Source organism: Mus musculus, chromosome 18 (assembly GCF_000001635.26).
Source record: "Mus musculus strain C57BL/6J chromosome 18, GRCm38.p6 C57BL/6J".
NCBI classification, from domain to species: Eukaryota; Metazoa; Chordata; class Mammalia; order Rodentia; family Muridae; genus Mus; species Mus musculus.
Window position 1 is genome coordinate 15,448,967 of NC_000084.6, and position 23,658 is coordinate 15,472,624.

A 23,658-nucleotide genomic window follows, 5' to 3' on the forward strand; every position below is an offset into this window, starting at 1 on the left:
AGGATTCATCAAAGAATGTGTCATCATACCGCATGCACACTGACATTAAAATAGGAAGGTTGGACATATGCAAAGTGAGTCTGGACTAGTCCCCTTACCCTTCCAGTCATGAAATTATGTTTTCCCAGTGGTGCAGCTACATGGATTTGTGTACACAAGCCGATACATTGAATGTGAATTTGAGCTGGTCCACAAAGGAGGACAGCTCAGGACAAATGAATGAATTATTATATTGTATATGTTTATATGTGTATGTACATATGTGAATATACCTGATTATACAAGGATGAATTATTATATATTATGATAAAAATTATATACTTAAATATAACAATAGATCTAGGATGGTAAATAGTTTCTTTGGCTCTGACATAAAATCATATAGAGGAGAGGTTATACAGCAGGTTGTTATTCAGTGGAAAAACAGCAAACCTGTTCTGTTGAATGCACAGCTGTGCAGGGTGTCAGGCATAGAGTGCATCTGAGAAAGGAATGAACACTGTTCAGTAGTTCTATATGAAGGGGCAGTCAGATGAGGAATGAGTGGAGCTGGTCCTGTTATCCATGGCAGGTGTTCTCCATGTTCCCCCGTAGATGCCTCAAGCACCACAGGGAACACCTAAACCCACAGAGGTTTCTGTTTTCCTACTTACACATAAATACCTATGAAAAGTTTAATTTATAAATTATGTGCAGTAAGAGATTAACAATAATTAATAAAAGAGACACTTATGACAATATATTATAAAATGTATGGCAATGTTTTATCACTCTGTGTTTCTTTAATCTTCCTGTTTGCATGCTCGCACCTTTCCTATACTAACCTAAAGTGATGAAATGCTTGCCTGATGGGACGGCATGAGGTCAATGATACAGGCACTGTGATGTAGCCTTAGACTATTTATTACACAAAGGCACTTAAGCACAAACTCTGCGATCCTGTGAAAGTCAGTTTGAGAACTGCAATGGCTACCACCAGGCAGGTCACATCAACCACACGGATACATTAGTTACAGGGCTGATTCTCGTTCAGGGGAAATAGAAGGAAGCAAGGAATTTCACCTTAGGATGTTGCACAATTTAAAACTTGTGAGTTGTGTATTTCTGAAAGCTTTCACTTAATATTTTCTGTGGACCAAGCTAGAACTAGGTAGCTAGAACTGCAAAAGCTAAAGCCACGGGTAAGGCAAGGTCATATCACAGCAAAGTTCCCGGATGACTGCTGGAGTGAACACTGTGCTTTGCCCCTCTCTCTCACTCTCCTCTGCCCAAGATTTGTGCCTATTAAAATAGGGTACATAAATGTCTCCTCCCCCAGGGTATGAGAAATGGTAATACAAGAGGCAAAATATTTTCATCTTTTCCAGAGCTGTGAAAGTGAGGTGCTTTTAAAAATATATATTTTGCTGTTAACGATTGTCTCTTATTTCCATTTAGAAATGCCTTTGAGAAACAGCCTTCGTAGCAGGTTCTGAATAAAATGAGCTCTGTGTGGTACAAGAATAAACTTTCAGGTCTCTGCAATGTTTATCTTTTCTCTCTCTAGAAAAAGATAATTTCAAGGTCTCTAAGTTATGAGAAATCCACTCTCTCCAGTGCAGCAACATTTTAATTTATATAATTTAGATTACTCAGCTTACAAGTATGGTCTAGAGGCATAAGGAAATGGGATGGAAAAGTAGTCAAAGGGTGGGGTGGAAAGTTTAATACTTTGCTGACTTGGCTCACTGCAGTTTACCCGCTCCTGTGAGCTATGGAGGAGATAAGGCGGGTGTGTGCACAGAGTGAAGCAGTTCCTGAATACTCAGCCATGAAATGGAAAATCAAAAGGAGACACGTTTGACTATAAGAACCTTGGTCTATTAATATTCAAATATTAAGACATGGCTTTCTTTGCAAGACATAGCTGAATATTTACTGATCAAATACGATAGCTTAGGAAGAGAAACATATTTGAGACAGGCATTTCAAAAAGATTTGATTGACATGTGGTTTGCTTAAGTAAGGGCAATAGCTAACTAATTAAAAGGCACTTCTCATCTGAATGTGTCTTTAAATTTAAGATCCCTTGGAAAATTTTTCCAAAGTACATTACAACTTTTCATAAGGGTGACACATGGTCCTATTTTCCAAAGACTTTGATTTAATATTTGAATGCAATGGTATTTGACTTTGTTAGTATAGAGTATTTAAACTTAAGAAGAAAATACCTTAATTTGCTTATTCATAAGCCTATTAAAAACATTTCTAGGGGCTCTTGTTATGTTGATTCTCTAGAACATAACCTGTCTTTGAAGTGGTATATTAGTTCTTAAAAAGTCATTCCCAAGCTGAATAATTAGACTGCAAACAAAAGCTATTCTTAGAGTGTATTCCACATAGAAAGCTACACACATGGTGCTTTGATTCAAATAATATTCTTATAAAACTTTGTTATTGCTAGAGGTCTATATTCAGAACGGCAACTTTTGGTTTTGATGATTATTCCATCCTGAAACAATTGCCCCTTTCCCAATTAAAGCAGAATTAAGAGCACATTTCTATCTGATGATGTTTAGAAACGAGGACTTGCTTGGTTGGGCTCATTTTGTCTCTTCACGGAGGGCTCAAAACCAAGAAAAATCAATCCCACTGAAGTTTTTTCTGGAAGAGAAAGGTGGCTTTTGTTGTTTTGATCTTAGTATGTTGTACATTTTTACTGGCTGTTAAATTTTTAAAAAGCCACAGACTCATCTGTTTGTCTCCTCTGTTCTCATATTGTAAATCACAGAATGCCTCCAGATCAATAGTAAAATGCCTATACCCAAATGTTTAAAATGGATTTATCATCATAGGATAGGAAGATTCAGGGTATAAGAAAACCATCCAATCATTTGCTGCAAATGACACAAACTGCTAAGCATGGCTTCATGCATGTCAGATGATGGTTGCCAGGATTTGAATGCACAATTCTCAATATTTTGACCTTTTATTTTACATGCAAGAGGCTTTCTTGGTTAATGTAACATCTGGCTAGGTTATTGCTTCCACAGCATAAGCTACAATGCCAAAACAGCTCTTTTCCAACATTTAAAAGCACATCAAGTTGTTTACATGTCTCCTTGAGATGATTTTTCAATAACTTTGTTCCAATTGCTGTCATACTCTTTGGTTAAAAAAAAAAAAGTCTTCATTCAATCAAGACAACTTCACTTAGCTAAATTTCCTCCATACAGAGAATTGTAGGACAATTACAGTAGCTTATTTGAGGCCATCATCATTAAATCTATGTAGGGCTTTAGAAAAATGAATGCAAATTACAAATGTGGAGTTGTGTAATTAAACATCAAATAGTCCAAGTGATAGAAGTCATAGATGAGCTGTCTTTCGGCTGTGCTCAGGTCCTTTAAATACTGCCTTACCACGTGGGCATTGGTTCTTTCATCAGAGGAGTGCCTATCCTTAAAGTTTGGAAATGTCAACTCTTTTGGAGCACCAATCAACTGTAGAAAGTAATTGGCATCCTCTCCTAAGGTCTCAAACTTCCCTACAAAGTCATAGTTGATCAAACACGGATAACACAGTTTGCTGACTCTTTCCCAGTGAATATCCATTCCTACTGGACGGTGAGCATCCAGCAAATAGTAGGCGAATTCTTTGAATTTGACTCCAGATCCATTATTTAATGCTTCTGCAGAGGCATTTGGTCGATATTTCTTGATAATTGCCTTTCCAAACACCGGATGGTAGTAACTATTGGGATGCTCAAATTTATCCCTAAATGCGGAGACTAATCTTTCCATGGGATCTCTAACAAACACAGCTTTGGTATATGTATTCAAACGCATGTGTACTCCTTTTAAGTCAAAACTATCCAGTGTTTTCAGATGCTTCCCATAGTGCACAGTATCATGGGAGATATTGTATGCAGAGGAAGCCAATCCATTTAGGACCATCAGAATTCTTTTCCAATTAGAGCAGCCAGCTTTTGGTACTTCACAGTACAGGATTTTGTGTTTGTCTTCTACATATATCCTAGATACTATATGAAAAAGGTTGAACTTGGGATCATTTACTCTACCATATTTCTTGCAAAACTCATGAAGGAATGACCGACGCTTCTCTTGGGTTGCATCTGCTTTCTTCCATTTGTTGCCTTGGACCAAACTTTTGTTTAAGGGCTGAGTGACCAGTGGCCAGTCCATCTGGATGGGTTTCTGAAAAACTTCAATTTTAGCTCCTTGATGTGCTTCAGTTGATCTGTAAGCTCCGTTCTCCCTTTGTGAATGGCTGATCTTCCTTAAAACCCTTGTTGGACTCCCTAGGTTGAGCAGATCTCCCCCTTTCTTCTTCAGATCTTCAGGCATGTGAACCTCAGAGTTCTGTTAAAATAGGAAGAAGACATGTTGGATGCACATTCACAAGTGTATGGATAAGGAACTAAGCATCTTTGTTTCCACGTATTACAGAGGAGAGCACACTGAGTACAAGCTAGCAGAAACAATTCCACGAGGCATGCTGAATATACATTTTGTAGTAAGATTTTTCACAGAAAAACTAATGATAGAAAACAAAAATATAATATCTATAAGATGGAAATTAGAACATTCTGCCTTGATTGTGCCAGTAATGTAAAGAAACAGACTTTAATAATTTCATGTCTTAGTAATTCCTGAGGCATCAATGAGTCTGTTATTTCCAAGTAGTAGTACTGAATGGACATGCAATCCAGAGCTATATTTAGATAGCAGAATAGTTAAAATTCATAATTTGTAACTGAAAATTTTAACAAGACTAATTATCAAAGCCTAACAATCTTTAGCATTTCATCAGCATTTACCAAGAGTGATATATTTGTTCACTTGAAAAATATTTTATTTTCAATTTATTTATCATGATAATGTGAGAATTATAGTCACAATATCATATAATTTCCTTCATGTATAGTGTTGTCCATCTTCCCTACTTGAAGAAAGAGTTAAGAATCCAGAATATCATTGATATTCTCTTTGTGTAATATTGTATCAAAAGAAGATGAGGTTGTTTTCCTCTTGCTTCACTAGCCCACTTTCCAGGAGGTAATCACTTTATTATTTCCTTCCTACAACTCTTGACTTGGCTGGGAAAGAGAAGCTATAGACCCTGGGATTTATACCTGCTATCTCTAATAATAACAAAACTCCTAAGGACATTGACTTTTACTCTGAGAAAGCTGAGAAGCTATTGGTGGGCACTGAAAAGAGAGCAGGCTTGACTCACTTAGACTTTGAAAGGATAGGTATAGTGGGCCTTCACTAACCTAAATATAGGACAGCCAAGAGGAGTTTGTGAATAATTTCCAATAACCATAAACCAGCTTGTGTAGCCTCATAAAAGAACTGCCTCATATTATCTGAATTGTTAAGCTATCTAGTTGAGTTCTCAACTCTAAAGCGATTTATCTGCTATCTTATCCAGAGACTGCTAGGATTCTTCAAAGCCCCAAATCCTTCTTTGTTCTGATCAATGATTTATGGTCCATAAAGTTGTCATCAAATATATATGAGTTTTCTGTAGGTTTGAAAAATCACAGAGTTATTGGCAGATGTGTATGAGAAATACTTCACATAGGACCGTAACAAGCTACCATGATTACTAATGCCTCTATTATCACTATAAGTAAATTATTATTATCTATAATTAAAGTTATAACTATTGTTACATCAGAAAAAGAAGTAACATTGTTTTATCTCCATGGTAAAATGAATTTCAAGTCCCCCCAGTTGTTCATTACTACCTATGCTGAGATTTGTGTGCCTCTGTACGCAACCCAATCAGTTACAATTTTGTCTCATAAATACCCACCCCAAACCCCTCCAAATCAGTGTCTGCTGTGCCCCCTAGACTTCTCTGTAGTCATCTGTAGTCATCAAATTCCCCTTCCTCCTTCAGGGAATTCTAGAGTGTTTATTTCTTATAATTTTTATTACTGGAACCCCCTTTTCTGATTGCTTCAAGTCTCCAGTAAATAAAACTCCATTGTTTGGGTCCAAGTGTCCCTTGAGGTCTATTCCTCTGTTGTCTACTCTGTTTCCAGGATAGCACCCAGAGAGTCCTCTGCTCCTGTATAATGTGCTCTGTGGCCTTTCCTCACTTTTCTCTCGCTACTGGTCTCTGATTCGTGTCTTGAAGACTCTAGTTCTTTATTTGGATGTTGCACCTTTGTCTATGTTCTTAGAACTATACATAGCAACTTAACCATCCCATTTTCAATAGAATACTTCTCTAATTCACATGCATGAAGCATGCTTGAGCTACCTCGTTATTTCTCAGACCACCATTGCTTATCTATACAGATCATTGTTGTTTGCCATTGTGTAACACTTTGGTAAATTTGACTACATTTTGAGGCTTCTGGCAGATGACATAGCTGGTTCTTCATCATTTAATTCTCAATCCCTCTGTAATGACAATTTTCCTAGTCACCCCTTCAAAGCCTTACTCCTGGTCATCCTCTCACTGAACTCTACTCTTTTTCTCCACAGTGCTAATAACCATGTGAAATTATTTGACTTACTTCTATTGGTTCTCTTTCCATCCCATCCCACCCTGACACATTAGAATATTACCACAGAAGCCTGTGGTTTAGTCAAGAGATAATTGCTAAATTAATAAATATGGTGATGACTTAATGATGATTTCCAAACAATTATCTTATGGTGTTATAAAAACATACTGTTCATCAAAAGGTATAGGTTAACTTAGAGAATTAATCAACTGATCCTCCTCATAAGGTACTGAAAATCGATGCTCAAACAAATTGTTAGCAAAGAAAACCAGACAGTTGTAGGAAGAGCCATTTGTGCTGTGTTGGGTGCCTGTCTCCCAAATCAGATTGTTCAGAGTCAACTTTGGAGCCTCAGTAGGGTTTCTCAGCATTCTGGGTCCTCAGGCTTTATTGTGGACACAGTGAAGTAAGGGTCTCTGTGGGTGAGGCTCCCAACCATAATCAGTAGAGCTATCCTGGAGTTCGATAGGCAGTGGTGACATTTGGCAACCACACAGCTTCAGTAACAAAGGGAATTCAGAAAATAAAGAACATGGTCTGAAAATTTTCTCTCCTACTAGGGAATAATGTTCTGTGGTAGATTTGAACAGTTTGAAGAAGAGACAGAACTCAAATGTAAGGTCAGATGCCACATCAGTCTGTGAGGGGGACAGGAACAATGCTTCCTGTTTATACGTTCTTCTTTGTCGGAAGTGCATGTTCACCAAGCAGCTTTCAGGTGACTGGGTCAACATGAGAGAAAGGCTCAGCATGTGTTGAGGGTTATACTTCTTACTACTGATAGATGTTCTCTCCATGTCAGACGATTGCTCTTAGTCTGATCAAACTGAGGTATATAAAAAGAGTTCACTCTCTAAAGTGATGACAAGAACACCACTCGAGTATCTTGCCTGACTTCAGATCCTGTCCAGAACCATTCATGCCATTAATATTTACTCTACAAAAGCCATTGTCAGGGACTGGTGGCGCTCTCCCTTACCATTCCACCCAGACCTGATTTCTTCCCATTGTACTCAAAGATTTCTAGGACTGAGGAACATAAATATGAAATGGTAATATATATTAATCTAATACTAATATTAAAGTCAAAAGCATGCTACATCTGAGGCCTATATAGATGGTTTCCCAACTCCATCTCCATAACAGTGCCAACAATAACAGGAAGAAGAAAAGAATGAAATCTTAAGTCTGTTCTTCCTTTGAATTGTCTTTAAAGCAAACCCCTACAAAGCTACATCATTCCTTCCGAGTTCTTTCCTATTTTTGAAATGGTCCTGTTGCTTTTTGCTCACACGGTCATAGGATCTGAGAACATTTTTAACAATCAGAAAGTAAATTGACTATTTTACATCATGTCTGCATCTTTTAAAATGGATTTCCTCTTTTTTGTACACCTATCAATCATGATTTACTTTGTAGCTGGTGACTAATTGCTTGTTCAATGGGTGTTCTGTAGTGTTTTCCCAACTAGACTTGCTGCAAATGGCTACCAAATTATTCAACAAATACATTCTTTCTCAAGCTTTTACAAGCTTTCTTGTCGGGAGCTTGGACTGGCTTTGCTAGATACAATCTAAAGCTCTGATCCTCAGGTGGGTCTGTAGATTGCCTCAGCCTGGCCACTTCATTACTGCTATTTACATCTCTCCTCACACTGACTTTTCTTTGTACTCTCCTTCCTCCTTACTCTTGGTATCTCCTCCATCATACCCCTCTTTCTGGGACATCCAAGCTCTTCTAGAGTAATACAACAACCTTAGCTTCTTCATAAAAACTACTCTAACCTCTAGCAAGGGTTCCACTGTCTTCAAAAATGCTATTAGCAATTGGTCTGTACTATTTGACTTGTCAAAATTGGAGATGTTCTTTGAACCACAGATTAGCTGTAAACAGTGGCTATATTTCATCATAAATATCTTCAATGAACTGACATTGCAAACTTAAATAAAAGATATGTTACTACATAAAATAACAAGCATTCAAATAAGCAAATTAGTAAAAATCCTGGAAGGTTAATTAACTTCACAGTGAATTTGAAAATTTCATCCTTATTTTTTCCAAGGTCAGTAAATGAAGGACCTCTCCTCTGAGGACTGTGCTTTTCTCTTCCCATCAGAGTCATTGGAAGCTTTGCAAACATCAGGTGCATGCTAAATGCCAACCATGAAATGGGTAAAAATCTGTGGCCACTTGAGGAAGCCAAAGTTTAATTAGGTTGAAAATGAATGGTTTAAGAAAATGTGTTATAATTGCCACAATGAAAGGATTTATCAGAGATTTGATCAGCAGTAAAAAGAGTATTTATTGTAACTGAAGAGACTGTGGGGGGGGGGGAGGGGGAGGGGCGGGGAGCAAACTTTGCAAATAACACAATCAATAGCTCTGATGAGAGATGAAGGCTGGAAAGCAAACAGATGAAGAGTCTGGGGTGTGGAGGAATGTGTGTGCTGAAACCTTGAGTCCACTGGAGGCCTACATTCAGGTGAGAGGAGCTAGCAGGCAGGACTTGAACTAACAGAACTGGTCTGAGAAGGTTTGAGATCATGTAAATGGCCAGGGACAGCTTGAGCCTAGCAAATGGACTGCATTTTACAGTTTACATAGTGGGAATTTTCTTTTTAATTTCCCTGTGTATATGCATTCATACCTGTGAGTTCATATTTGCATGATACTCATGTGGAGCTCAGGGGAAATCCTTGGGTGTTGGTCCTCAAGAACATTCCACTTTTCTTTGAAACAATCTTTCAGTAGACCAAGCTACCTGGCCCAGGAACAAACAGGAGTCCACCTGTCTCTGTCTCCCATCTTGCCATCTTTAGGATTGCAGGTGGCTGCTGGTACAACAGCCTTGTTATATTGGGAACTGAACCTGGGTCTTATGCAAGAGCATCACGTGCAGTTAACCACTGACCCATCTCTCTAGCCCTAAGATTCAAGGGGTGCAGTCTAGTAAGATAAGTCAGTAAGTTAAGAATCAAAAAAAATGGACTTATTTGGGCAAACCTGGGAGCTGGGGTAAAAGAAGTAAAAATGATCACCACTTCTCTGAAGAGAAATTGATATATATCTATTATGTAAAGCCACAAGTGTGAGTTCTCATTACCTTCAATTCAGATCTCTTGAGTTTGAGGTGCCTATGAGGGAGCTCGAGGAATCCTGGCTATACATCTGTGAGCTACTGGATGTGGGACATGCTAGCTGAGTTTTCGGGCCTTGAAGTAGTGATAGGGACACAACAGTGCCTAAGTTTCCACTGTGGGCTATACCCCCAATGCATTGTACCATGCATAATTTTTCATATTCATTTTGCAAGTGAAAAAATAGCATCTTGGGGCTGCAAAGATGCCTCAGTGGTTAGCAGTACTTGTTCTTGCAGAGAATCCAGGTTTAGTCCCCAGCATCTACATGACAGCTCACAACTGTCTGCAAATCTAGATTGTGTTATTTGCAGTTTGTTCCCTGCCACTCCCCCTCCGCATTCTCTTCAGATACATTAAACACTCTTTTCACTGCTAATCAAATGTCTGATAAATCCTTTCATTGTGGCAATTATAGCACATTTTCTTAAGGTCAAATATCTTTTTGTGCTCTCTGTAGGTACCAGACACTCATACGGTGCACAGGTACACATGGAGGTACTTAAACACATACACAAAATAAAAATAAGTAGACTTTTAAAGAGATAAACAGATGTATTTAAAGAAATAAAGAGTAGAATTTCAAAAATAGATACTTTACATAACACATAGCTTAGTAGAATGGACAATTCACAAGCTCATTTTTCCCTCTGGCCTAGAGATTTCCTGTTCCTATTGTAAATATAGATGAGGAGGACCTAGAACAGTCACTGCAAGAGAACTCCACCCGGAAAAGAGTCAGTGGGTAAGAGTGTCCGTGCTGAACTGCAAATAAGTGGGTTAGCAGGCAAATATTTTCTTTTCTCGCTTAATTTCTTCAAGAGACTCAAGACTAAATGTGTCAGATAGCATCATGGTTCAAGTTTATATCAGAGATGGGATTAGAAGCATTTGTGGTGTTATCTCCTATCACACTCTCAAGGCTGAGATGTAACACCACAAAATGCAGTCCATGGGCATCTATATGGCTTGGCCCAACTGTTCAGCCGTAAGGACACATTAGAATTTTTGGCATCTCTGCACAAAGACAGGTAGGTGTTCTACAGAAGACAGAGCACAGCACCGTGCCTGGGACCATGGTTAGGCTTCTTCTCTTTCCTGGGACATTGCTGTCTAAAGAATGGAAATAACAGTGATAACTCTACCCCAGGTAGAGAGTAATTAACTGTGTTAACATAGACTACTTGCAAAAAAGTGCCTAGCATGTAGTAAGTGACAAGACTATTACTAACTTTGGGATGGTTCATTTGTTTCATTTTGTTAGAAATGCTAGGTTTTTTTTTTTGTTTGTTTATTTTAATGTCTGTATATGTGTGTGTGTGTGTGTGTGTGTGTGTGTGTGTGTGAGAGAGAGAGAGAGAGAGAGAGAGAGAGAGAGAGAGAGAGAGAGAGAGAGAGAATGTATGCACACATGTATGAGTGTACTGGTGTGCACCCAAATGCTTGCAGAGGTTAGAGGAGACTGTTGGATATTTTGCTCCACTGCTATCCTTTCCCTCTGAGACAGGTCTCACTGAAGATAATATGTGGCTGGTGTCCAGCAAGCTCTAATAACCCACCTGCCTCTGCCCTGTGAATTGTGGGCTTACAAAGTGAGCGGCAGCCATGCCCAGTTTTCGATGTGAATACCTGAGGCTTGAGCTCAGATCCCCATGAGTCTGCAGTAGCTGTTTTTATCCATTGCACCATTTCTGTCTTTAGTTCTTATTTGGTTCTTATAAAACTGACATTTAGCACTTGTGGTAAATATATGTCTTTCAGCTCAATACAAACCTGTGCTTATGCCACCATTTTGAGCGTGTCTTAGCTACTGTGCAACAGTTATGTTCAAGAGAAAGGCTTGATGGTCAGTGAATAAATATGGTGTTGAGAATACCAATTCATAACCAGATGGCCATCTCCTCCCTTTTATATCACTTAGCTTTTAAGTCATTTAATTCAATGGTTTATTTTGTGACTTATCTTGATTGTAGACCTGGGTGTGGTCACATTTCTTCATACCAACATGAAGACTTAAATGTCTATAGTTGGTAATAAGGAAACTGATAGGACTGGGTGGGATGTAAGGGAGCCAGCTCTTTAGAGGGATGCAAACCAGCACCTTTTTATACCACAGCTTCTCCTCTTTCTTACATTTTGATTTCAAGGCTTCAGAAGTTGACTATATGATTAAACAAGAAGAGAAATCTACACTAATTTCTAGCAGAGGATAGGGGCAATTCAGAAGCATGTGATTAGAGAGTCCTCATAGTTCAGTTATTTGTCCATCTTACCCTAAGCCATACATTGGGCAAAGCTTTCCTGAGTAAGAAGGAACCAGGTGATGATACTATGTTGGCTGCACATCTACTAAAACAGACTTGGTCCATGAGCAGCCTTGGTCCAGAAGAGGGGAGGAAGAGATGGAAAAGAAAACCCAAAATTACTATAGGCACAGCATGCTATATTGTGACAGAGGAAGAACACAATGCTAGAAAGTCAGAAAAGAGGAGCAGCTGAGTGGGACAGAGAGGCCAGTGGGTAAGGTGTTTGCTGCAAAGCCTGATGACCCGAGTGTGATCCCTGGGACTCTGGAAGGAGAAAAAGACTCTTGCAAGTTGTCCTCTGCCCTTTACCATGTGTGTATATTCATGTGTACACATAACCAAAGAAATAACATGTAAAAATTATAAAACATGAGGAAATTAATTTTAGTTTGGAGCCAAGATAGGGCATCTAGAAGAATTCATGTGTCATACAAAATCACTTCTGTTTCCTGTCATCTGGTTTATTTCTCGCTCAAGTGCTATTTTGCTTATCTAGTTTGTACCCTGACACAGGAGCTAGATGATTTTATCATGGTGTCAATCTGAAGAGGAAACCCAGGCATTTACCCTCTTGGTAGATGGAGGAGCTGATACAGAGAATTTAACTAACTTGTTTGAATGAACACGGTGACTATTGGAGCTGTTGCTTAACCAGATTTTGGATTTCGCTGTGTGTGGCTTGTTTTCAGCTTACTACAAATAGAGCAATCTCTTCTTTGTTTAATATTCATGAAATAAACTCGTGTATACAAAGCATCAGACAAAATGCTGTTAAAAGATATAGAAACATCAGGAATGAAGATCTTAGAGTCAGGCAGAAGTGTTGTGTTGTTTCTAGGTGGGTAACCACGGTTAACCTATTTTGTTTTTAAACCTCAGTTTCCTTGTGTGTACTATATGGCTGATTGGCATCTAGCTGGCTGAGTAGTTGGATTACAGGAAACGAAGACCGAGATTGCTTAACATAAAGTCTGTTCTCTGTAAATATTGCATACTTTTATTGACTTAGTCAATGAATATTTACTTATTGAGCAACTTCAAGGTGACAAGCATTTTCAATGTAAATATTTTTTCTCTGCTATTTTCTCTCCTTCCTTTTCCTTCTCTCTCACCTGCTATGCAAGTGAAAACTGCATTGCAATGTGTGTGTGTGTGTGTGCGCGCACACACACATAATTACATAATCATATATATCAGTGAAGAGAGGAAGAAAAGAAAAGAGAAGGGTAGAAATAATTGAAGACAAGTGTGGGAAGAAAGGATAAGAAGCACTGGGATGTGTCATGGGGAAGAATCATAAACAGTTGCTGGAGGAGAAATAAGACACTAGTGAACTTCAGCTCTCTCCAAGCTTCAAAAATTTAAGTGGGTTAAACCGGAAACAACACTGTTGTGTCCCTAGAAAAGATATCCAAGTTGACCCAACAAACTGGTGTATAAAGATGCCTAGAAGCAAGGGTGGAAATTAGAATGTTATTTGCTAGTATTATCTATTTGAGATTCAATACTCCCAACCCACCTCTGTCTCTTGAAGCACAGTGAGATTAAAATATGAGTAGCAGGTCTACAACACAGTGTGAACACGACCAGTTAGTCTATACTGGATAGAGGACTGCTCTTTGGTTTAGTCAGAGTCCATGAATGTAAAATAGTGAAGAATGACCTTAGCCTATGCAAGCAGATACGTTTCTCCCAACAAGCTTAAGCAGTCTTCATTATATTGTTCTTTTAACTATTGTAGGAAAAATGACACATTTCACAGGAGAGAAGGTTTTAAGTTTACAGATTATCAGGATAGACTTGTGCAATCATGCATCCAAACTTGCTCTGTACAGGCAGACAGAATGCAGACAGTTGCACTCTCTCCTTCTATCACACACACACACACACACACACACACACACACACACACACACACACACACACACACACAGACACACACACACGAGGAGAGAGAGAGAGAAGGAAGGAGAGAATATAGCAGAGAAAAAACCAACTTGATAAAGTAAAGGATATTCCACATATTCAGTATATACAGTTATTTTATATACAGTTGGGGACTGTAAACTTAGTCTGTGTTTGGTTTGATAGCTGCAGAGTAAGTACATGTTTGATCATTAGTATTTTAACATTTTATTGATATTTTCAATATCTAATACATTTGCAAAATGCTCTTATAGTGATTGGTTTTTAAAAATTGGTACTAAGTACACAATGTCTTCTTTCCTAGCATGAAAAATGACTGTCAGCAATAATGAATAGATCCAAGAGACAGGAGATAGAGGAATGGCAGCTTAGCTCTAGAGTCTTGTTCTAAAGAGTGTGCCTTCAAGGCATAATTCTTGTCCTTATTTTCAGGATGCTGGTATGGAGCAATGAGTCCAATGCCCTGAGTTCTGATGCCTGATGCCTAAATGGAAAGTTCTATTTTTGTATGTGTGTGGGGTGAGAATCTCTTCCCACCCCCCTCTGTGTGGTGTGGTGGTGGTGTGTGTATGTATATGAGAGTATGGGGGTTAATTTATAATTAAAAATTATCCTGGGCTGGTAAGATGGCTCAGACATGATGGTGATCTCTAGTGGAAACAAAGGATTGACTCTAGAAAGTTGTCCTTTGACCTACATATGGGCACAAAGGTACACATAGACCTGCATTAACATACACGTCATACACATATATACACATATAAATCAAAATAAAGAAAGAAATGTAAAAAGATTATCACAGGACAGGCAGGCTCGTCCATGAGATAATAATGATTCTGGTGGCTGACTGGGATATGCCACAGAAATAAAGCGGAATAAAGCAAGGACGAGTTCCCTAGGAAGGAGCTGGGGGGATTCCTATAGGTTGAAGCTTAAAGATGCACAAGAGAAGAAAGTTATTGTAGGGTCGGGAGTATTATGGCTAAGTTGATCAGCCAGGTTTGAAGACCATCTGCCTACCAAGTCATCCACCTGGTAGCTGGAAGGTCTGAAAACAGAGTTTTCACTTCTGTTTCCTCTAAAGCAAAACATGGGTCAAGAGTTGTGGGTAAGAGATTAATTTAGAGAAGATTCCAAAGCCTCTTGGAAGTGTGCGAATATAAAATAAGGAAGGGCCGGCAGAGAATACAGGATGAGTCATCAGGTGAGTTAGCTGAGTGGGAGCAAGGACACGATATGTGCCCCAAATTCACTCCAGTAAACCCAGTCATGACACATGAAGGGTTCCTGGAGCAGAGATCTGGCCACACAAGCTCCTTGCCAGCAACTCAAAGCAGATGCACTAGACAGAGATACAAGTGTGAGCCCTAGCCGGCAGCTGGCCAGAGTGCAAGGAGGCACTAAGACAGTAAAGAACCCTGGAAGACAGGGTCAGCACAGTTAACTCAGCAACTATTCTGATTCAGCACAGTGATTTCTAGATTTTAAAGGTGGATGGAACCAAGTGACCATCCTGGATGTGATGGGATCAAGGTGATGGCATTGACAGAAGCCCAGGATCCCAGAGACTCTGTGTTACCATAAGTAAAGAATTCCAGTTCTGAGTCACTGTACTATGCTCCCATTGGAAGTGCTTGTCGTGTGTGTATGTTTGCACACACACACACACACACACACACACACACACACACACACATATATGAGAGACATAGCTGAAGAAAAAAACAACAACACCTTACAGCACGTAGACCATAGTCATATTATGCTGATCTACAAGATATGTATGTAAAAATGCCTTCCCCATATAACTAAGTTTGGACTTTTTCAAAGACACCAACTTTGAGCAAGAAGCCTCCTGGGCTACATGTCCAGAGGCTATGCTAAAATGTTAATCTTAATATTAGATAATTTCAGTCAGAAATTAAAGAGCAGAATGTGCGACACATAAAGTTCTCCAAACTGTCAGTGTGTCCCGTGTCCATGTTTTCTTCTCTGGTTCCCTCCCATCCATCATGCTGCTGTCTCAGCTTCGGAGCAACATGGCTCTGGCAATAGTCCCTCTACACAAATTCAGCTTCTGAGGTGGTTGAAATTTAATTAGGAGTGAGCACTTAATGGGGGAAAGTTATCAATAGATCACTGGGAACCAATCGGGGGCTCAGGGGAAGACACTGCCCAGAGGGCTGGAGCTCCTAAGTAACTAGATTAATTAGTACATCTTTCCTGTGGGCTATAGCCTAGAAAATAAGAGTAGGCATGGCCAGTTTTGGGAATGAAGGCAGTGAGGAGAGGAAGAGAGAGAGGGAGGGGGGAGGGAGAGTGGGAGAGGGAGAAATAGAGAAAGGGGAATTAAGGTAATAGTGGGAGCCCAGCACATGCTGTGGTCCCCACATCTAGAGTCACTTCAGCTGTAGGGAGGCAAGGCCAAGTATGAGACCGGCAGGCCACTGCAAGAACACATTCCATTGGTCTTATTTGGTTAAGTCTCTACTAGCCCCGGATCAGATTCTCCTATGTCAGCGCCTATGAATGACACACATGTCCCTCTGGCTGGTGTCATCCCTGCATATGTGACAGCTCAGCTTTACTCAAGGCAGCCTCCCCAGCTCACAGCTGAGAGCAGGCAGTACACACCGTGCTGTGTTACTATGGGCTGCCTGGACACTGAGCCAGGAAAAAGGCTGCCTCTGGCACTAGAAGCTGCTACTGGGATCCTGACACTATGCTGTGAGGATTTCTTTTCAGGATTTCAGACTGAGAATCCTGCAAGGGCGAATTTTAGAAAAAAGTCAAGTGGCAAAGCAGGATAGAAGGGCAAGAAAGGAGTAGTAGAAGGTGTCATATGAAGGGTTCAGAATGCATTGAACTTGAAAGAGCGGTGATCAAATGGGCACTTGTAAGCACCCTCATCGACACAGATGCACACACACACACACACACACACACACACACACACATTCCTGCATTCAGATATGCTTTATTGATTTTATTTTGGTTGATTATTTAATTAATTATATGTTTTAAGGCTTCCAAGGGGTTCTGGAGACAATTGCACTTCATTCAAAGTGTATATGGAATGGCTATTAAAAGCAGCTATGGCCATAGTCATGGTCTCTCTTTTTGTGCCAGCTTTCTCTGCAAAACCAATCCTAGGATTTTGGCCTCAAGGCAAGAGTCCTCACTTTTATTTCCCAGAGCTGGTAGAAGATGACTCTCTCCAGGCCTGGGAGTCTGTGCCTTCTGCTAATTACAGAGTGCAATTGGCAGAGGGGAGGAAGCCTTGAGCTTTCTTGCTAACCTTTTCTGCCTTTCCCCCTTTAGGCTTTAGTTCAAGACTCTGAATTTCAGCTTCACTCCAGTCCCCATCCCCACCCCCAACTTGCTCCAAATCTACTTGAGCAATGCTAAATGCCCATGGCCAATAGCTCTGACAGCTGTCAAGGCAGCTGGCCACCAGCAGGGGCTGCTGCTGACATTGATCACAATCATCCCTCATATCAAGACACTGACAATAAAGATTCTAAGTCAATGCTAGAGACACATTTATCATAAAGCAAGAGACATAAGTCTTGAAAGTCCCTGCAGACATTGTTTCTTCACCAGGCCTCCTCTCAATAGTTGCATCAATTGCTAGGAGCAAATACATCTTAGCAGCCCATCTCAGAAGGAATATCACACCATATCCACTTACTCCCTACATAAAACAAATTGTTCATGGCAGGGGGAAGGAGGTCTCAGGTTCCATTCAGGAGTTTTCTGAGAAATGCCAGGATGATAGGGCATTGATACCTAACTGTTCTGTAGCCAGCACTATATTGGGATGGAAGTGTATGGGTCTTAGCACCCTTCATGGGCAAAACCCAAATTTTCCACTGTTGGATCATCTGGCCATGGCAAGGGGAAAACCCATATATATAAATACTAGGGTCCAGTCTATGCTTGCTCCTGAACATGCCCAGTGCTAGTCTATAATTTTTAATGCCCCTCTCCCTTCTCGGAATCCTTGTTTTATTTAAAGTGATGTTCCTCAGTGATGGCTATCAGAAGAGGATGTGAGCCAGAGTATGTTTAGCCTGGGCATTGACAGATCTGGGGTGAAGATATGACGTGCACAGGACTGCACTAACCATAGTGTTTACCCTATATATTAGCTCTGGCTGACATTTAGGGTCCTGTCTTCCCTGAACTTGATCAGTGGTGACTACAAGAGCTGGGGTTGAAATACAGCCTTGTCTGGCTCCTAACAATTAATTTCTTACTATGTAGCAAAGACATTCCCCCTTAGTGAGCCCTACATCTTCCTTACTACTTGCTGAGCTACCTTGGGGTGGTCAAATGTTTCCAAGTCAAGTTTCAATTAATATGTAGAAGTCTGTCACATCAACCAGCTTTTGGCTATCTCTTTCCTACAATTACTTGTATTGATGCCCCATAGCAGTTTGCACTAAATTATCATGGTCCCTCCAGGAGACAAGAGGGAGGCTTAGGAGACTCATAAAACTCGCTGGACTCATAAGTTTCCCCCACAATCTGATCACAGATGCAGTAAATGATTGCTATGGGATAGAAGATTCTTTGCTGCAGCTGCCTATCAACTGCACAGAAAACTTCAGCCTTTTGCTGGACTGGGCTTTTTGGTGATGCAGCTGCCTGATTCATTCACACCCTTTCTGTAACCCCCATAAACTCATGGTTCACCAAGCTGGGTTTGGAAGCAAGGCTGTCTGTCTTTTCATTGTTTTCTATATCTGGGGTGAACAGGTATTTTTGTGTATCTTCCCAGAAAAGTGATACAGTTGTTGGGTACCAACAAGAAATAAATACTGTAATAATCTCAAATGTTTTGGCATGGCAAGGTGTGAGCCTTTTAGTTCTACTGATTGCTGAAGTTCTGATTGGCTGCTCGGCTTTTGCTCTAGCCTCAGATCAAAGTGTCTGATTTTATGCATCTTTAGCTCCTCTTCTGCTTCTATGTTACTGTAGAAACATCCATTTAAGGTGTTTATAGGATGAGGAGGTCTTCGCTCCATTCATGGGTGGACTTTCTAAAGAACATGCAGTTTGTAACATGACAATTCAACAGCTACAAATCTAGGAGGGGACGGTGTTGATGGTTGGTGGCTGTGCAGCTGAACTGCACATGGAAAAAGGAACTGATAAACTCTGGGGACTACAGAACCTGTAAACATGACTTTGTAGTCACAGAAACACTGGCTTTATGATGCCATTTCCATGACAATTTGCATATTAAGAAAAACTTCTATCTTCTGCAAGAGTAGGAGGCCACTTGATGTCTAGGTGAATAATCTTATCACCAAGACTGTCTTCTCAGATGCCAAGAATGAGACTCATTTTTAATCAAGTCTTCTTTCTATCTTTGTGAGTGACCAGAGAGATAGGAGACACTTTTTTTTTAATGTGCTGTGTTTTGGTTTATTTTTCTGAGAATCTATTGCTTTAATTTTAATTCCAATTGATTAATTTTGTTGTTAGATGATTTCAGACACTCACATATTTGATTACTCTTCTGTTATCTCCCACTCATCTTAGAAACCCCATCCTAGTCCTGCCAAACAGTTTTTCTCAGGTTCATGACTTTTCATATTTTCTGTTACCCATTTAGTTTAACCAGGGCTATCTGTGTAACCACTGGACTGGAAGCGTCCATTGAGGCCAGGTTGATTTTGGAGGGTACACAACTGAAGACAATGATTTCTGTTCTCCCTGAATGTGTCAGTAGGAAATAGTTCACCAGTGAGGAGTAGGTCCCCCTGAACTCCTCTTCCATCTGTACCTAACTTTGATGAGTTCTTTCTTTTTCCCACCTAGTGCAGGCATCCATGAATGCTGTGAGTTCATGTTTGCAATGCACTACCTGCCTTTTTTCCCCATTTCTGGTTCTTACAAATTTTCCAGCTCCATGTCCACCTTACTTACTCACCCTAGGATTCACCTCTTACTTATCTTCAGTGCTTGCTTCTGCTCCCTCACTCCACAGGTGTCTGCCTTCACAGTCTCTGGTTTCATTCTCTTACGCACTTTATCCAGACACCTTTCCCTCCAGCACCTTCTTCGCTTCTAGACATCAGATCTGCATTACCTCAGGTGGAGGAGATCAACTTTGGGGAATGTACAGGTGCACAGGCTAATTAGCAAAAACATGGTATGAGCCAAGGCTGGTTGGGAGACCTGCATTCACAGCATCTTCAGCCCGGGAGCTGGTGCAATGTAAGGTAGAGTGTGCTGAAGATCTGATGAAGAGCTTTACCTCCATCCCTGCTTCACTGGCATAGGACACTGACTCTGACTCAGCACTCTCCTCCACACCATCTCACTAGAGTCCTGATGATTAATTTAGACTAATTAACATTTCATTTTAAAATGTGGAAGTGATGTTTTCCTCATGGGGTGTTAAAAAAAATTGGAACAAGTATAATAAATGCTTGCTATGTGGTTTATACTTGCTGAAGTTGTTTTAGCCACAAATTGTATATATTTTGTCAAGATAATGTGTTGCAGGATATTTGATCATACTGTGAAACCCGAGATTGTGTTATTTACTGAAAAAAACCTGCTTATAGTTGTAATGGGGCTCAGCTGTAGCACACACCTTTAATCTAAGAGCTTTTTGTTTATTGTAAACAGTTAAATAAAGTCAACCATAGGCCAAGAGTCAAAGCATACAACCAATAGACAGGAAACAAACATCGAAAAAAAAAAACTGAGAAAGTAAGAGGAAGTCAGGAAGACAGACAGACAAACATGAAGCAGAAGGGAGGGGCATTCCATTTGAGGATGTTTGAGACAACTTGCAGAGAAAGAGAGCTTCCTTTTGAATACTTGCTGAGAAGGAAGCTGAATGCTTTCTCTGCCTCTCTGAGCTAGCAAGTTTCTATTCCAGCATCTGGCTCTCAAGTGTTTATTGGTAAAATTGAATGTTTGAGATTTTGTTAAAAAATAATAATAGTCAAGCAGCAGGGATGCAGGAAACCCACCTGACCAGGGAGGCAGGTCCCTTCCGGTCTGCACCAGCTCTGGGCCACTTTGGGCACGAACTCAGCAGACAGCCCCAAGGTCCCCAGCGGACTCTCCATGTCGCAGGCACCCTAACACGCCCAGGATCTTAGGATCACTGGTGAGTGGAACATAACATCTGTTCCAAACCAATCATGACAGGCCTGTGACAGCAGGAGCAAGGACACAGGAACCCTGACTGACCAGCAGCTCGGGTTCCTTCTGCTCGGTGCTGGTTTTGAACAAACCAGAGAGCCCCATAGTCCCCTGAGGAGACAACACTTCCAGGCACTGTAACATGCCCAGGATCTTAGGATTTCAGGATCCCAAGAGCTTGGTCACACCAGGATCTAAGGGTCTCAGAGGAAGCTTGCTTGCCAAGAACTCTGACACACCCAGAATCCCAGGTTCACAGGATCCCAGAATCACAGAGAAAGCTGGACTCTGAGGAGGCCTGAATCAACAAGGATTATAGGAAGGACAGGCTCCAATCAGATATAGTGAGGACAGCAAGCATTTGAGATAATCAGATGGCAGGAGGTAGGTATAAGAACAGAAACAACAGAAACCAAGGTTACTTGGCATCATCAGAACCAAACTCTCCCATCATAGTAAGTCTGGATACACCATCACACCAGAAAAGCAAGATATGGATCTAAAGTCACTTCTCATGATGATGATGGAGGGCTATAAGAAGGAAATAAATAACTTTCTTAAAGAAATACAGGAGAAAACAGGTAAACAGCTAGAAGCCCTTAAAGAGGAAACACAAAAATCCCTTAAAAAGTTATAGGAAAACACTACCAAACAGGTGAAAGAATTGAACAAAACCATCCAGGACCTAAAGGTGGAAGTAGAAACAATAAAGAAATCACAAAGGAAGACAACTCTGGAGATAGGAAACCTAGGAGAGAGATCAAGAGTCATAGATGCAAGCATCAGCAACAGAATACAAGAGGCAGAAGAGAGAATCTCAGGTGCAGAAGATTCCATAGAAAACATGAACACAATAATCAAAGAAAATGCAAAATGCAAAACGATCCTAACTCAAAATATCCAGAAAATCCATGACAAAATGAGAAGATCAAACCTAAGGATAATAGGTATAGAAGAGAATGAAGACTTTCAACTTAAAGGGCCAGTAAATATCTTCAAAAAAATTAGAGAAGGAAACTTCCCTAACCTAAAGAGAGAGATGCCCATGAACATACAAGAAGCCTACAGAACTCCAAATAGACTGGACCAGAAAAGAAATTCCTCCCAACACCTAATAATCAGAACCACAAATGCATTAAAGATAGAATATTAAAAGCAGTAAGGGAAAAAGGTCAAGTAACATATAAAGGCAGACCTATTAAAATTACACCAGACTTCTCACCAAAGACTATGAAAGCCAGAAGATCCTGGACAGATGTTATGCAGACTCGAAGAGAACACAAATGCCAGCCCAGGCTACTATACCCAGCAAAACTCTCAATTACGATAGATGGAGAAACCAAAGTATTCCATGACAAAATCAAATTCACACAATATCTTTCCATGAATCCAGCCCTTCAAAGGATAATAAAGGAAAAATACCAACACAAGAATGGAAATTATGCCCTATAAAAAGTAAGAAAGTAATCCTTCAACAAACCTAAAAGAAGACAGCCGCAAGAAGAGAGTCCCAACTCTAACAACAAAAGTAACAGGAAGCAACAATTACTTTTCCTTAATATCTCTTAACATCAATGGACTCAATTCCCACATAAAAAGACAGACTAACAGACTGGCTACATAAACAGGACCCAACATTTTGCTGCTTACAGGAAACCCACCTCAGGGACAAAGGCAGACATTACCTCAGAGTAAAAGGCTGGAAAACAATTTTTTTCAGCAAACGGTCTGAAGAAACAAGCTGGAATAGCCATTCTAATATCGAATAAAATTGACTTCCAACCCAAAGTTATCAAAAAAAGACAAGGACAGGTACTTCATACTGATCAAAGTTAAATCTTCCAAGATGAACTCTCAATTCTGAATATCAATACTCTAAATGCAAGGGCATCCACATTCATTAAAGAGACTTTAGTAAAGCTCAAAGCATACATTGCACCTCACACAATAATAGTGGGAGACTTTAATACCCCACTCTCATCATTGGACAGATCCTGGAAACAGAAACTAAACAGAGACACAGTGAAACTAACAGAAGTTTTGAAACAAATGGATTTAACAGATATCTCCAGAACATTTTATCCTAAAACAAAAGGATATACCTTCTTCTCAGCACCTGATGACACCTTCTTCAAAATTGGCCATATAATAGGTCACAAAACAGGCCTCAATAGATACAAAACTATTGAAATTATCCCATGCATCCTATCAGATCACCATGGACTAAGGCTGATCTTCAATAACAACATAAATAATAGAAAGCCAACGTTGAAGTGGAAGCTGAACAACACTCTACTCAATGATAACTTGATCAATAAAGAAATAAAGAAATGAAAGACATTTTAGAGTTTAATGAAAATGAAGCCACAACATACCCAAACTTATGGGACACAATAAAAGTAGTCCTAAGAGGAAAACTCATAGCTGAGTGCTGCCAAAAAGAAACTAGAGAGAGCACACACTAGCAGCTTGACAGCACACCTAAAAGCTCTAGAACAAAAGGAAGCAAATTCCCCCAAGAGTAGTAGACAGCAGGAATTAATCAAACTCAGGGCTGAAATCAACCAAGTAGAAACAAAAAGAATCAAGCAAA

At 40.0% G+C, this 23,658-nt stretch overlaps 1 protein-coding gene across 3 annotated transcripts in view; it reads right to left on the reverse strand.

Annotated features, from left to right (window-relative positions):
- Positions 1-2,806: 2,806 nt before the first annotated feature.
- Positions 2,807-23,658, reverse strand: part of Chst9 (carbohydrate (N-acetylgalactosamine 4-0) sulfotransferase 9) — a 308,385-nt gene continuing 287,533 nt past the window's right edge. For 2 of the 3 annotated variants that reach the window (NM_199055.3, NM_001364992.1), the window contains one exon: positions 2,955-4,361. In NM_199055.3, the coding sequence (NP_951010.1) occupies positions 3,297-4,361 (1,065 nt within the window). In that variant the 3' untranslated portion in view covers positions 2,955-3,296. Of the gene's footprint in view, positions 4,362-23,658 lie in introns of all 3 variants that reach the window. The other variant, XM_017317992.2, reaches the window with a different exon arrangement.